General features: G+C 43.2%; 1 protein-coding gene across 4 annotated transcripts in view; it reads right to left on the reverse strand.

Moving 5' to 3' along the window:
* Positions 1-448: 448 nt before the first annotated feature.
* The window catches only part of LOC109873434 (protein FAM222B-like), a 75,765-nt gene continuing 60,924 nt past the window's right edge, over positions 449-15,289 (reverse strand). For all 4 annotated transcript variants that reach the window (XM_031808646.1, XM_031808648.1, XM_031808647.1 and 1 more), the window contains exon 3: positions 449-7,673. In XM_031808646.1, coding sequence (XP_031664506.1) covers positions 5,920-7,673 — 1,754 coding nt within the window. In that variant the 3' untranslated portion in view covers positions 449-5,919. The remainder of the gene's footprint in view (positions 7,674-15,289) is intronic.

A 15,289-nucleotide genomic window follows, 5' to 3' on the forward strand; every position in this document is an offset into this window, starting at 1 on the left:
GCCAGTGTGACCTGCAGATTTCTCGATTTCACAGCTTGCTCTGGCTACGTGACTTCCTGTTGCTATTTTACACCGGATCGCTTTGATACAGTAGGAAAGCGGTCAAAGCACTGAATGAAATTGGTGCAATCACCGCTTTGTATACAAGTGGTCGCGGTTAAAACGGCAATGTGAGGCACAAGGAGTGTAGGCCTATGTACTGTATAGCCTCCTGAATCAAATCAAATGGATTTATATCGCCCTTCTTACATCAGCTGATATCTCAAAGTGCTATACAGAAACTCAGCCTAAAACCCCAAACAGCAAGCAATGCAGGTGTAGAAGCACGATTAATCATGGATTGATTTGACTTCCTAACTAGGTCCAATTGTAGAAACTGTTACAATTAGGTTTCTATTCCTGATTGATGCGGAGATGAGGTGCTACCTAAAAATCAATGACTGTGTGATGATGATGTAGGTAAAGCTTTATTTCACACACAGTACTGTTGAAATTAAATCTCAGGGACTCAAATGGGGGGAAAAAAACTTGCAATACTGTCTGATCTAAAGAAATCATTCAAGCACTCTGGGGGTAACCCATGCAGATTTGTAGGGCAATGAGCAGACAGGTATATGGTTTGGAGACAAACATAAGGTGGAAGAATGTCCAATTTCCTCCATCTGTTCTCATTGAGTAAAAGGTTGTGAGCATATGTATTTCAAATACTCATATTTGCAAGTTCTGTACGACTCATCAAATAGGAGAAACGGCATTTGGGCATCAAAAGAACAGGACATCCATAAAACACATTTCTAAGCATAAATTAGAACTTTATTTTATTATTACAATATTACAAAAAGAGTAGCACAACTCACTCTCTCGACCTTTTTATCTTTCGTACAGCCACAGAGTGACATGTAAAAGAAAGACTTATCAAGCCTTCCTGGATTTCACAGCAACAGTAAAGGAAACAAAGACAACCATTTTTTTAAACAACAAGAAAATCAAGTATAATAAACAAGTCACAACTGAAGCTTTGAAACTGGGGGGAAAAATGGTTTGTTACAGCCCAGTAACTACACATACAGTGCCTTGCAGAAGTATTCAGACCCCTTGGATTTCTTCACATTTTGTGTTACAAAGTGGGATTAAAATGGATTTGTCCTGTTTTTTCTTCCAACAATCTACTCAAAATTCTCTGTGGTGCCAAAGTGGAAGAAAAATGAAGCCCCTTTGCGCAGGCAAGCCTAAATTAGTTAAGGATAAAACATTTGGCTTGAAATAAAATCACATCATTACAGGGACTCACTGTGTGAAATACTAGGGGTTGACATGATTTTTAAATGACTAACCCCTCCACTTTCCCTCATACACATAGTGCCCTTGGAAAGTATTAAGACGCCTCGACTTTTTCCATATTTTGTTACGTTACAGCCTTATTCTAAAGTGGATTAAATAAAAACAATTCCCCAGCAATCGAGACACAATACACCATAATGACGACGCGAAAATATGTTTCCACATTTATTACAAATAAAAAACAGAAATACCTTATTTACATAAGTATTCAGACCTTTTGCTATGAGCTCAGGTGCATCCGGTTTCCATTGATTATCCTTGAGATGTTTCTACAACTTGATTAGTCCACCTGTGGTAAATTCAAATGATTGGAAAGGCACACATCTGCCTATATAAGGTCCCAGAGTTGACAGCGCAAAAATCAAGCCATCTGGTCGAAGGAATTGTCCGTAGAGCTCCGAGACAGGATTGTGTCGAGGCACAGATCTGAGGAAGAGTACCAAAAAATGTCTGCAGCATTGAAGGTCCCCAAGAACACAGTGGCCTCCACCATTCTCAATTGTTAGAAATTTGGAACCACCAAGACTCTTCCTAGAGCTGGCCGCCCGGCCAAACTGAGCAATCGGGGGAGAAGGGCTTTGGTCAGGGAGTTGATCATGAACCCGATGGTCACTCTGACAAAGCTACAGAGTTCCTCTGTGGAGATGGGAGAACCTTCCAGAAGGACAAACATCTCTGCAGCACTCCACCAATCAGGCCTTTATGGTAGAGTGGCCAGACTGAAGTCGTTCCTCAGTAAAAGGCACATGACAGCCCACTTGGAGTTTGCCAAAAGGCACCTAAAGGACTCTCAGACCATTAGAAACAAGATTCTCTGGTCTATTCTCTGGTCTGATGAAACCAAGATTGAACTCTTTGGCCTGAATGCCAAACGTCACGTCTGGAAGAAACTTGGTAACATCCCTATGGTGAGGCATGGTGGTGGCAGCATCATGCTGTGGGGATGTTTTCAGTGGCCCAGTCAGAGCCCGGATTTGAACATCTCTGAAGAGATCTGAAAATAGCTGTGCAGCAATGCTCCCCATCCAACCTGACAGAGAGGATCTGCAGAGAAGAATTGGAGAAACTCACCAAATACAGGTGTGCCAAGCATGTAGTGTCATATCCAAGAAAACTCAATGCTGTAATCACTGACAAAGGTGCTTCAACAAAGTACTGAGTTAATGTGATATCCATTTTTTAAATTTCAAATAAATGAACGAAAATGTCTAAAAACCCTGTTTTTGCTTTGGCATTATGGGGTAGTGTGTGTACATTGATGAGGTGGAAAACATTTGTTTTAATCAATTTTAGAATAAGGCTGTAACAAAATGTGGAAAAAGTCAAGGGTTCTGAATATATTTTGTAAGGTCCCTCAGTCAAGTATTGAATTTCAAGCACAGATTCAACAAAAAAAAGCAGGGAGCTTTTCGATAGCCTCACAAACAAGAACAGTAATTGGTAGATGGGTAACAATAACAAAATCAGACATTGTATATCTCGCTAAGCATGGTAACATTAATAATTATGGATTAAACCACCCAGACACATCAAAGATACAGTGAACCTTTAAACTGAACTGCAGGACAGGAATGAAACTGCTCAGGGATGTTACCATTAGGCTATTAGTGATTTTTAAAACATGGCTGTGATGGGAGAAAACTGACAATGGATCAATAACTTTGTAGTGATGCCACAATGACTTAAAAGAGAGTGAAAATAATACAAATATACTGAATAGAAATATTGTGAAACATTCATCTTGTGTGCGCACCAAGGCAAAGCAAAAAAACATATAGAATATACTCTTTGGCCTAAATGCAAAGTCTTATGTTTGGGGCAAATCCAACAGCACAGCGCTGAGTAACTGCCTCCTTATTTCCAAGCATGGTGGTGGCTGCATCATGGTATGGGTATGGTTGACATCAGCGAATACTGGGGAGTTTTCCAGGATGAAAAGAAATGGGATGGAGCCAAGCACAGGCAAAATCCTGGAGGAAAACCTACTTCAGTCTGCTTTACACCAGATACTGGGAGAGGAATTCACCTTTAAGCAGGACAATAACTTATAATAGGCCAAATGTACACGAGCTGTTTACCAAGACGACAGAGAATGTTCCTGAGTGGGCAAGTTACAGTTTTGACTTAAATATGACTGAAAATCTATGAAAAAGACTTGAAAATTGCTGTCTAGCCATGATCCCCAACATCTTGACAGAGATTGAAGAATTATGAAAAGAATAATGGGCTAATTAAGCAATAAGGCCCGAGGGGGTTTGGTATATTGCCAATATACCACGGCTAAAGGCTGTTCTCAACAACTACACAACGCGGAGCACCTGGATACAGCCCTTAGCCGTGGTATATTAGCAATATACCACAAAACCCCAAGGTGCCTTATTGCCATTATAAACTGGTTACCAGTGTAATTAGAGCAGAATTTTTTTTTTTTGGGTCATACCCGCGGTATACAGTGTGATATACCACAGCTTTCAGACAATCATCATTCAGGGCTCTAACCACCAGTTTATAATATTGCACAATATAGGTGTAAACCTCAGAGACCTCTCAGAGAACCTTTCTATTAATCTTAAACTTTGACAGAGTATTTTGCATAGATTGTTGAAAAAAATGAACAATTGAATCCATTTTAATCCCACTTTGTAACACAATCAAATTTGAAGAAATCCAAGGAGAATGAATACTTTTGCAAGGCACTGTAGGATTAAAATATAATTACAAAATATAACTCAATTTCTTGTTTTCGTAATTAAGATGAATCTCTAAGGAATTGCCTTTCCTATTCAACAAAAACTCCCATAAAAATAAAAGGCAAATTAACAAACAGAAATTGCGGGTCCTCTGTATGTATCCTTGCAATCGTCATTCTCATAATCATCATTTTGGGTTTTCGTTATAACCATGCATGTTTTCAAAGGGAAGTCCAAGGACCAAATACTTAAGGCTTTTTAAGGGCTGTTAGGGAAGGAGGCGAACAGAAAGTGGAGGTCAGTGTGTCCACCACTCTCACGTACAGACACACACTCACATCTGCATACATACAAAACGCACATGCACACACGTCTATACTCAACCTGCATCAGCAGGCATCATTCTCACACAATCATTACACTTTAAAAAGTTACAGTAGTATAGTAGGTAAGCCAGTGTAAAATAAAATAAACAACACATTTGCTGTTTCACTTAAGTTAGTCAATTTCCTTTAACCTCCAAGTGATCTTGCAAGTGATCAATTTGGTATTTTCAGCAGACTTCATACCAGAATCAGTAGCAACTAAGTTAGCTTTAGTGATTAAAAACAAAATACACTCAGGATCAAAACTCTAATTTGGTTCATAGTTAGTTTCTAAAATAACATTATATTAGTAACAATTCTATTTATTTCACTCCAGTAGATAGGTTTAGTCCTGCTAACTAGCTCACTGCCTTCACTAAACAACTGCCAAACAGAACATCGCATTTCAACAATTCAAGTAGTTGTTTTCGGGTTCACGAAAAATGATAGGAAACATAAAATTACATCTTTTAAAATAAGTTTTCCTTGTCAATTATGTGACTTTGGCCATTTAAGGCTTCAGACAGAATTAATTATTTTTTTCACTCCATTAAAATAAAAATATATTAATCCACAATCATGTTGCCAATCTCAATTGGCATTGGTGACAAATGGTTTGTAACAGACACCTGAATTCATTGCAGCATTTTGAGCAAGAGCGCGTTGGTCAGCTCCCCCAGTCAGTCCCCAAGTATGTTGCTCCCTGCTGGATCTAGATGTCTACACTGTCTATACAGTATATATCTATGCTCTGTACAAACATCAACCTGATTAGATTAGATACTTTGATGATAGTGAGGAATCAACCTTGACCAGTGACCTGATACAGAAAACAGTCCTATTTCACAAATAAATACATTTCTAAAGAAAGAAAAAGCCTCTTTGTACATGTGTCTCCGTCTGTCCTTTGTAGTGTCCAGTGACTGATAGTTTCAGTTTCACACTGAACCATTCATTATCTTGTCTGCAAGGTGATTTCAAGAGGTTTTTAATCTTGATGTCACTACGAGTTTCAGAAGTAAACGCAAAAAGGGAACATTAGCCACTTGTCCAAAAAAACGAATCGCAGAGGAGAAATCCCCACACGACTCAGTAAAAACAAACAAATTTATGTTTTTTCTTTCCTCCATGAAGCATCAATGAGTTTTCATCCATCCTCTGCAGAAATTGAAGGAAGGACAGATCTGAAGTAAAAATAACTCTGTATCCTTAGATCCAGGCACACTGATAGACAGGTAGGATGGAAAAAAGGTAGGGAATGATGACAATCACATAAGAAACGCTCTCTAGAGGGTGCCTAGTGAAAGCACTCATTTACAAAATCAACTGATCACTTGCAAGATAGACTCAAAGAAAAAGAAAAACCAACACTGCTCTTTATTATATATTAATTTGTCCTCTTTTTAATGTTAGCGGAAATGTTTACTTAATTTATTAATTTAATTATATTTCATATTTTTCCTTTAAGACTAAAAGAAGGTTTTCGATAACGGCTGTGTAGACAAGACCGGCCGTAGCTTATCTTATCTGTACCCTGGGTGCTGGATGTGAGCGGTTCTGCCGTCCCCGGGGCCAACCTCGGGCCCCACCCTGTTCATGGGAGGCCTGTGCATCTTTCCCATCAGCCCCAGATTGTGATCTCGGAAGCAGGGCGTCTGGAAGTCCCCACCCAAGTAATCTGCCGTTTGCACCAGACTAGTCTGGCCAGAGGAGGAGGAGCTCGATCCGGGCCTGTAATGGCCTCCCCCAGGGGGCCCACCGCAGTCTAGGGTGGTGGAGCCCCCTGGGGGCCCACCATGGAATGGCATGGACAGTTCCTGAGACCCGGAGCTGTCGCTGTTGGGCGTTGGCAGGATACTGCTGTTCCACACAGCATGTTGTTGGAAATAGTGGCCACCACTGGTGTAGTGGGCCAGTGGACCCCCAGGCATGCCATTGTTGTTGTTGGGGGGAGAGGGGGTGGGCTTCTCTATAGGAGGCTTCAGGCTGTATGGCTGGCCCACACACAGCTCTGGGGGGTAGCCCATGTGAGAAGGGTGCTTGCAGGGGTGGCCCCCGCCATCCTGCTGCATGTGCTGTAGATGAGCCAACTGCTGCTGGTTCCAGCGCATCTGCTGTTGGTGATTATGTTGTTGATGCTGTTGTTGCTGCTGCTGTTTGATATCATTGTGGTAAACAGGCATCATGTTAGAAGCAGCCATGTTGTTTTGGGGGTGAGAGGGGGCAGCAGCCTTGTTCGCAGGACACATGATGCAGTTGGGGTGTGGGGGCAGCCCGGGGGGACAGACGTTGGGGTGTGGGGGCAGCCCGGGGGGACAGACGTTGGGGTGTGGGTGGATGTGCATGGACAACCTGGAGCTGGCGTTGATGAGGAGGTTGCGGCTGATGGGGCTGGGGTTCGCGATCTGGCCCTCGCACATTGAGGTGGCCCCAGCCCCCTGGGCCCGGGCTTGGCAGAACTGGTTGATCTGGTGCACGATGCTGCTCAGGTCTGGCTGGCGGCCCTGGTTCAGGCCGGCGGCCATGGACAGAGGAATTGTTGAGGTAGAGACGGTCACGTTAGGCGGCGCGTCGGCGTCTGGCAGCTTTCGGCCCCCCTGAAGGCCGGGAGGAGGCTGCCCCTGCTGCTGAAGGTTCTGTTGCTGCTGCTGTTGGAGCAGGAGAGTGGGGCCAGAGGGAGGCTGGGGGTGGCCCAGGGCTGGGGGGTGGGACAGAGTCTGGGCCCTGGGCAGACTCTGCTCTGGGTGCTGCTGGGGCATGGAGGGTGGGTGTCTGAGGACCTGGCACTGACCCTGCTGCTGGGGGTGAGTCTGTTGTAGAGTCTGAGGGTGAGTCTGGCTCCCAGGGTGAGGGTTCAGGCTCTGCCGGGGCATGCCCTGGCCTTGGGAAGGGGGGTGGTGTAGGTTTAAAGTGCTGGCCGAGGCGGCTGCTGCTGAGTATGGCCCTCCGGGGCCAGGGGGGTTCATGATGACCTCGGAGGGTTGCAGGCGTACCCGGCTGCCATCAAAGTCTTTGAGGATGCCCTTGATGACGGGCATCTTGATGATGGCAAGGAGGCCGGCCTTGGCGCTGGCCTGAGAGGGGGGGTAGGGGCTGTAGCGCTGGCAAGAGGTATCCAGCCCGTTGACTGTGCGGCGCACGTGGTTCCTCTGGGGGACCTTGACGCTGTTGGGGAAGATCTTAATGGTCAGGGGGTTGTTGGCAACCTTCTTAGCATATGCATCCAATTCTGCAGGGGTTGGATATTGAGCGGATCTCATCCTCTGTGTAGTGTCCCCTGGGGTGACAGACAGAGACAGAGAGAGTGGGGTGGAGGGGAGAAGATGGGGGGGGGGGGGGCAAAGAGGGGAAGCGAGAGAGAAACATGTTAACGCAGGTAAAAAGCAAAATGACAGGTTTCCCATCAGAAGAGCAGATGTGTGATAATCTTCTGAGTAGAACAGAACCTGACTGACTTCAACAACATTATCACATTCCAAATCTCAGCGCTTCCTCTAACATGAAAAACAGCACAGTGTTCTCATCTCATATCTCACGGGGACACGAGCCAAGTCCCCAATGGCATTTTATTCCCTTTATAGTGCAGTCTAAAGGGAATAAGGTGCCATTTTGGATGCATACAGAGAGTTCTTGCCTGGATTCCCCTGCAAGCAACACATTCTTCACATTCACATTCCATACCAAACCTTCTCTGCTATGCAATCTGGTTTCAGAGCTGGTCATGGGTGCACCTCAGCCATGCTCCTAAACGATATCTTAACCGCCATCGATAAGAAACATTACTGTGCAGCCGTATTCATTGTTCTGGACAAGGCTTTCGACTCTGTCAATCACCACATCCTCATCGGTAGACTCGACAGCCTTGGTTTCTCAAATGATTGCCTCGCCTGGTTCACCAACTACTTCTCTGATAGAGTTCAGTGTGTCAAATCGGAGGGTCTGCTGTCCGGACCTCTGGCAGTCTCTATGGGGGTGCCACAGGGTTCAATTCTTGGACCGACTCTTTTCTCTGTATACATCAATGATGTCGCTCTTGCTGCTGGTGAGTCTCTGATCCATCTCTACGCAGACGACACCATTCTGTATACTTCTGGCCCTTCTTTGGACACTGTGTTAACAACCCTCCAGGCAAGCTTCAATGCCATACAACTCTCCTTCCGTGGCCTCCAATTGCTCTTAAATACAAGTAAAACTAAATGCATGCTCTTCAACCGATCGCTGCCTGCACCTGCCCGCCTGTCGAACATCACTACTCTGGACGGCTCTGACTTAGAATACGTGGACAACTACAAATACCTAGGTGTCTGGTTAGACTGTAAACTCTCCTTCCAGACCCACATCAAACATCTCCAATCCAAAGTTAAATCTAGAATTGGCTTCCTATTTCGCAACAAAGCATCCTTCACTCATGCTGCCAAACATACCCTTGTAAAACTGACCATCCTACCAATCCTCGACTTCGGCGATGTCATTTACAAAATAGCCTCCAATACCCTACTCAACAAATTGGATGCAGTCTATCACAGTGCAATCCGTTTTGTCACCAAAGCCCCATATACTACCTACCATTGCGACCTGTATGCTCTCGTTGGCTGGACCTCGCTTCATACTCGTCGCCAAACCCACTGGCTCCATGTCATCTACAAGACCCTGCTAGGTAAAGTCCCCCCCTTATCTCAGCTCACTGGTCACCATAGCAGCCTGTAGCACGCGCTCCAGCAGGTATATCTCTCTGGTCACCTCCAAAACCAATTCTTTCTTTGGCCGCCTCTCCTTCCAGTTCTCTGCTGCCAATGACTGGAACGAACTACAAAAATCTCTGAAACTGGAAACACTTATCTCCCTCACTAGCTTTAAGCACCAACTGTCAGAGCAGCTCACAGATTACTGCACCTGTACATAGCCCACCTATAATTTAGCCCAAACAACTACCTCTTTCCCTACTGTATTTATTTAATTTATTTATTTTGCTCCTTTGAAGCCCATTATTTTTGTTTCTACTTTGCACATTCTTCCATTGCAAATCTACCATTCCAGTGTTTTACTTGCTATATTGTATTTACTTTGCCACCATGGCCTTTTTTGCCTTTGCCTCCCTTATCTCACCTCATTTGCTCACATCGTATATAGATTTGTTTATACTGTATTATTGACTGTATGTTTGTTTTACTCCATGTGTAACTCTGTGTCGTTGTATGTGTCGAACTGCTTTGCTTTATCTTGGCCAGGTCGCAATTGTAAATGAGAACTTGTTCTCAACTTGCCTACCTGATTAAATAAAGGTTAAATAAATCAAAAAACAAATTCTGAAGTGCCATAGTAGGGGTTAAGGGATGTCAGTCATTCAGACGGTAACAGTGAGGTCAGTAGCTTCCGGCCACAATGGGGCCATACTCAAACATTTGCTTAGACCCAAGGTTTATAACTGAGTCTAAACATTTGCTTAGACCCAAGGTTTATAACGAAGTCTAAAATGGCTAGCTATTAGCTTTTCTTATAGCATAGTGGCTAATTGTGCCAGGTTGGCCTGAGGATGACCAGCTGAGCACATAATTACATCTGGTAACAGATTCCATATAGGCCAATTAAAATCGTTGATGTAGTTAGACTTGATCCAATACTTTTTCACAAAAATTTCCTTACCATAAGTCCACCGGCAACTTCTGATAATCAAAATAACTATCAGAAGTTGTAACATGACTGCACAAACAGCTCACAGTGTAGAGCACTGAGTTCTTGACAATTGCTGCAACTTGCTGTGCAGGTTCGAATCCCCCACGGGATCTTTTTGTTTTCTTCCTTTGAAATGTAGAATTACATTTATTGTGTTAGTGTGCTAAGAATGGAAGTACAGTCAACACCTTGAAAATGAAGGAGGCAGAGTGGTAAAGAGAGAGAGAGAGAGAGAGTGGCGCAGCTCCATGACAGCAGACAGTAATCACACAACATCTTTGTGATCTCCGGAACACCACTGAGCCCTCTGACAGTTATTTGTTACAGCTGCTAAGCACCTCACCGGCTATATTTAACAATGCCCCAGTGTGTGTGCCGATGCTGCAGTGTGTGTGTGTGAGACTGATAAGGTGTGTATTTGACAGGTGTGTCTTGTGTGTGTGCTTAGCATGTGTTAATGTGATTGCGTGTTTCAGTCACTCAATGACACCCATTTTCTTCCCCAACTATAGAAGTCAGTAATAATGTTATATTAGAGAAAGGGGCCTGCCTCCAGCCATTGTGATCTGGACTGAGGAGAGGCTCTGTATCTGCAGCCTCACCAAGCATCCCCTCTCCAGGCTGAGCCCTGGGCCTCACAGCCTCCCTGGCCCAGCCAGCCTGACCTAAACATACGCACAGGCTGCGTCCTAAATTGCACCCTATTCCCTATATAGTGCACTACTTATATTTTGTTTTTCTATTCAATAATTCTCTCTCATAGAATAATGTTGTATTAAATAGACGGGTAAAAGAAAGAAGGTAGTGTTTATTGGAGGGTGGCTAGTTCTGTCCTTCACTGGAATGCTAACAGGTTCCCTTTTTAGCAGACTCATCTTCTAATGTCTTTCATCTAGCTGAAAGTCTCTTTCCATCTTCCTCTCCTCTACTCAGCCTCACAGGCAGCATGCAGAGTGAGTGGACTAGGAAGCAGTGGCACAAGGCAGAGAGCTGAGCTGTGAGGACAGGCATTGGCACGGCGGTGGAACAAGGCAGAGAGCTGAGCTGTGAGGACAGGCATTGGCACGGTGGTGGCACAAGGAAGTCATGCCAACGGACTAATTCATCCTCTATTAGTGAGCAGGAAACAAAGGGTGTCAATGAGAGGGGCCGGGGTGGCATTGACGGGTGTGGGGTGACTAACTGCTCATTAATGCAGGGGTCTGGGCCAGGCGTTTGAGCTCAACACTCAATCACTGGCTGCTTAATTCCTTCTTCTGACTTAATGCCTGGGTAAGCAAACAGAGCACAGACAATGCCTGCCCAGCCACACCTTTGCAACGTTTGTTGCAGAGATTACTAATGACCTCCATGAGTCATCTCTCCATTCAATGACAGAAAGATCAAACAATACTGTGTGTGCACTGTGCATGTGGCTACGGGCACATCTGTGTGACCTCCAGCTGAACAGATCCTTGGAGAGATGGATAGGAAAACTCCTGAACACTCGGTAAGACACACACAGGTTCTTATTCAAACTACGGTTTTCACCGAAACAAGATTTAAACAGTAGGGAGGCCAAAGGCTCACGCTGTGTTAGATGAAAAATGTTTCACACACTAGCAGGATATTGAATCAGACATCAGAGCCATACAGCAATGACAATTAAGGCTTCCTTGTCCCTTTTTTCAATTTTACACTGCTCTCTCTGAGCGTTCCATAATGATAAGACAAGAGAGACTTAATTTAAACAGCAAGAGACTCGTTATGCTGACAGAGCGAACGTAGTCGCCATCTACTTCAGATCTCAGTATCTTCCCATGCAGCCCCTTCGGTAAAGTAGTTACTGAGAGAGTAAAATGTTTCTGCCTGATCCATTTGCTGTACTTCTCTCTTATCTGTTCTGTAGAGGAACCGGGGGGCCATTTCCACTTTCCAGGCATTTGAGCTCTGACTCAAGTCTGACGAAAAGCTGTTTCTGTGTGTTCCAGTATGTACTTGACCCACTCCACTCCTCTGCTCAGACAACCCTTAACATTTCACAGGTATTGTGTGTGTGCTCTCATCTATTTAACATCTCTCCTCAGTCTCTCTCCCCCAATGATAAATAAAGATTCTGCCCTGGCCTGGACTCTTAATGGCAACCTGCTAGCTCGTAACTTTAAACGACTCTCCCTTGTACACACGCGCACAGAGGAAAAGGACGGGAAGGGAAAGAGATTCGAATGAGGAAGAGGTAGACACTGCAGTGGCAACATAGGCCTCCAGGCCTAGGAGATGGTTCTGTTTCTTTTACCTACAAGGAGACAATGTTGGATGAGAATATTTTTTTGTTTAGACTTTTTTTTTATGAAGATAGGATTTTTATTACAAACAGGAAGCATTATGATTGGATATAGGCCTATAACAGTCAATGATGAATATCGAATGTACATACATGTATTGGTTTGGATTATCCTTGTATACAATTGGGTGTATTATTTAGTCATTATATGTTTAAATTAATGATTAGAATATTCCACCCTGAAACTATATAATTGTATGTAATTGATTAGAATCAATGAAATACATTAGAATCATCAAATTATTATTAATGATGTCTGTAGTCTTAGTCAGTAAAATTATAATAAATTATGTGTGTAGTTTTAGTCAGAAATAGGGTAAAACAATATATCTGTACAATATGTCTCTATAGTATCTTAAACACAGACTGTCTGAGCAAGATTCGGTGCCGACCTTGGCTAGAGGCCACAGAGTTTTGTGAAAGGACAGGGAGTACTTCTCAATGTCCCTAATCTTTGTCGGCTGGGTATTGATAGTGTGTGCATAGGATACCTACTGTTTGTGTGCAAAGTATGTGCGTAAGGAGCTAGTATAAAATGAATGGTTTTGTACAACGAACTTGCGTGCCTGTGAATAAACATTTTGACTATCATAGCTGGGCCTCCGTCTGTTTCATTCAACCAGTATCTTACAAATTCTGGGTTGCAGACTGAGTAGTTTTATTGAATTGGCTTTATGAACATTGAGAACATAATTCTCGTAACAATTTGGTCTTTCGAGCCGGATTCCAATACCAGTCCCTGGCCTCCGAAGGTACCACCACGAAAACCGTGCACGGGCGGGTCATTGACCCGTAAGTTAAAGACCTGTCCCCTGATATTGGGGTTCTATAGCAGGCCGGTATATATACATCTAAGGTCGGCAGAGACTGTGACGGAATCTAACCCACATTGCTTTTTCCAGTCTACGAGACAAGGTCAGAAAATCTTTATTCACAAATTATGGGGAATTGACGCTCGGGCTACATTCAGAAATATATTTTTGATTGTTTTTGTGTAGTTCAGGTGTTGATTAAAATAATTCCCATAGGGCATTCTTACCTGGTGACCTATTTTTAGAATTTTGTGTAGAGAACCCTGATAGGTAATATTCTAGGCAATTGGAAAATAGGAATTGGGTGTAGAGCCACCTAGGCAACAGAAGGTCCGAAATGACACAATACCAACGTAAACTAGATCCGAAATAACACGAGGTATCTGCAGTACCAACGTAAACTAGATCCGAAATGACACGTACCAACGTAAACTAGATCCGTAATGACACGAGGTATCAGTGGCTACCACCAAGACTATCTAAGTACCTAAGTAAGTAAACTAACAGAAAGGCGAAGGGAAGCCTAATATAGCGGAGTGAGATACGAGATATTAACGTCAAAATAACACGGAACAGAAAAATAGGCTGCTGACTAGGGATTTACGACCCCTGGAAAATAGCTTATAGGTTGTAGACGAGTGAGACCTAATGTCTGATCAAAAGACACCTCTATAGATAAAGTTTCAAGAAAGGAGATATACACATTAGAAAAGGTCAATAGCAATTGAGAAAGAGATTAACTAGACCACACACAGTCAGACAGGTGAGCAACTATAGTAATTGGATAAAATTAAAAAGCACATACATAGATCATAGAAATACATACACATAGAGTGTGAGAATAAGCATAGAAACTACAAGGTTTGACTAAACATGGGTAGTAAATCCTCAAAGGAGGTTCCGGAATTAACCAGAGATGATCGGTATATGCAGTTACATGATAAAAGAAATGTCTATTTCTGTTTAAAGTGAAGGAAGGAGTATGGATTTGATGGACGTTTAGACTTAGAAAGGTTGGAACTAATGATAAGACAGATACACAAGGCATGTGGAGACAAGGCAGATGAACAACAGGCTGAGGGGCTAGACACAGCAATGTATGGTTAGCCGAGGCGAGGAAGAGTGCTGAGGGAGAAAAGAGCAGGAAAGATTTTAAAAAGGAAGGGGGGAGCATGGAGAGTAGAAAATGGATAGAATCCGAGAACAGAAAGTGCTACAACTGCGATAAAACAGGCCACATGGCACAGGATTGTAGGGCCCCACCAAGGAACAGCAGACAGAGACAGTTTAGGGATAGACAGAAAAGGGAACGTAGGCGAATGAGACAACGAGAGAGAAAGGAGAATCCTCGCTGGGAAAACGCTTGGACCTATAAAGTTGGGCTATTTTTTGGGAATTGTCTCCATTGTACGTGCCCGACTTTACGACTACAGACAATTATAATAATGGGGTTATTTGCATCTCCGTCACTATTGATATGTTTGGCCTGGAAAGATATGGTTGTTAGTGTTTGCTTAAGATATAAACTGAACGTTTTAATAGCTTGTTTAGATTCAATTGAAAGACTAATTCACTCTAAATAATAGCGAGGCGATTTTGATGTAATACGTTGTCTTGCCTAAATGATCTGCTGGAATAACATATTGAGAATGGAGTCGTATTTAAATTACTGGATCATAGAAGAGGCAGTTACCTAAATGTAATGAATTCTAGATAATAGCGGAGAGATAATTACGATAAAGTTATGCCCATCGAATTGTGTTTTTTATTCTTATGGATTGACCGATGTAGGTTATAAATTTGGCGACTTACATGTTACTTTTAAGTATTGGGCATTTCATAAGGGTGAAGCCGAAAGAGATGGGACAGTTGTAAAGTTTGGTTTTGATCGTACGATAGCGGTAAGGCAGAACGTGGTTGGTGTAGAGGTTATATTTTTGTCCACTGGTAAGAAGAGGAGAGTTAGTCGCGCTCACTGGGCTATATTTGGCTGTAAGAGATTCAGGTCTGAATAGTTGAATCGTAAAAGTTGTGTGATAGTTTCTGGTTATTTATTCTTGGTTTGATTGTTTAGGTAACACCAGT

The sequence above is a fragment of the Oncorhynchus kisutch genome, linkage group LG28 (genome assembly GCF_002021735.2).
Source record: "Oncorhynchus kisutch isolate 150728-3 linkage group LG28, Okis_V2, whole genome shotgun sequence".
Lineage (NCBI taxonomy): Eukaryota > Metazoa > Chordata > Actinopteri > Salmoniformes > Salmonidae > Oncorhynchus > Oncorhynchus kisutch.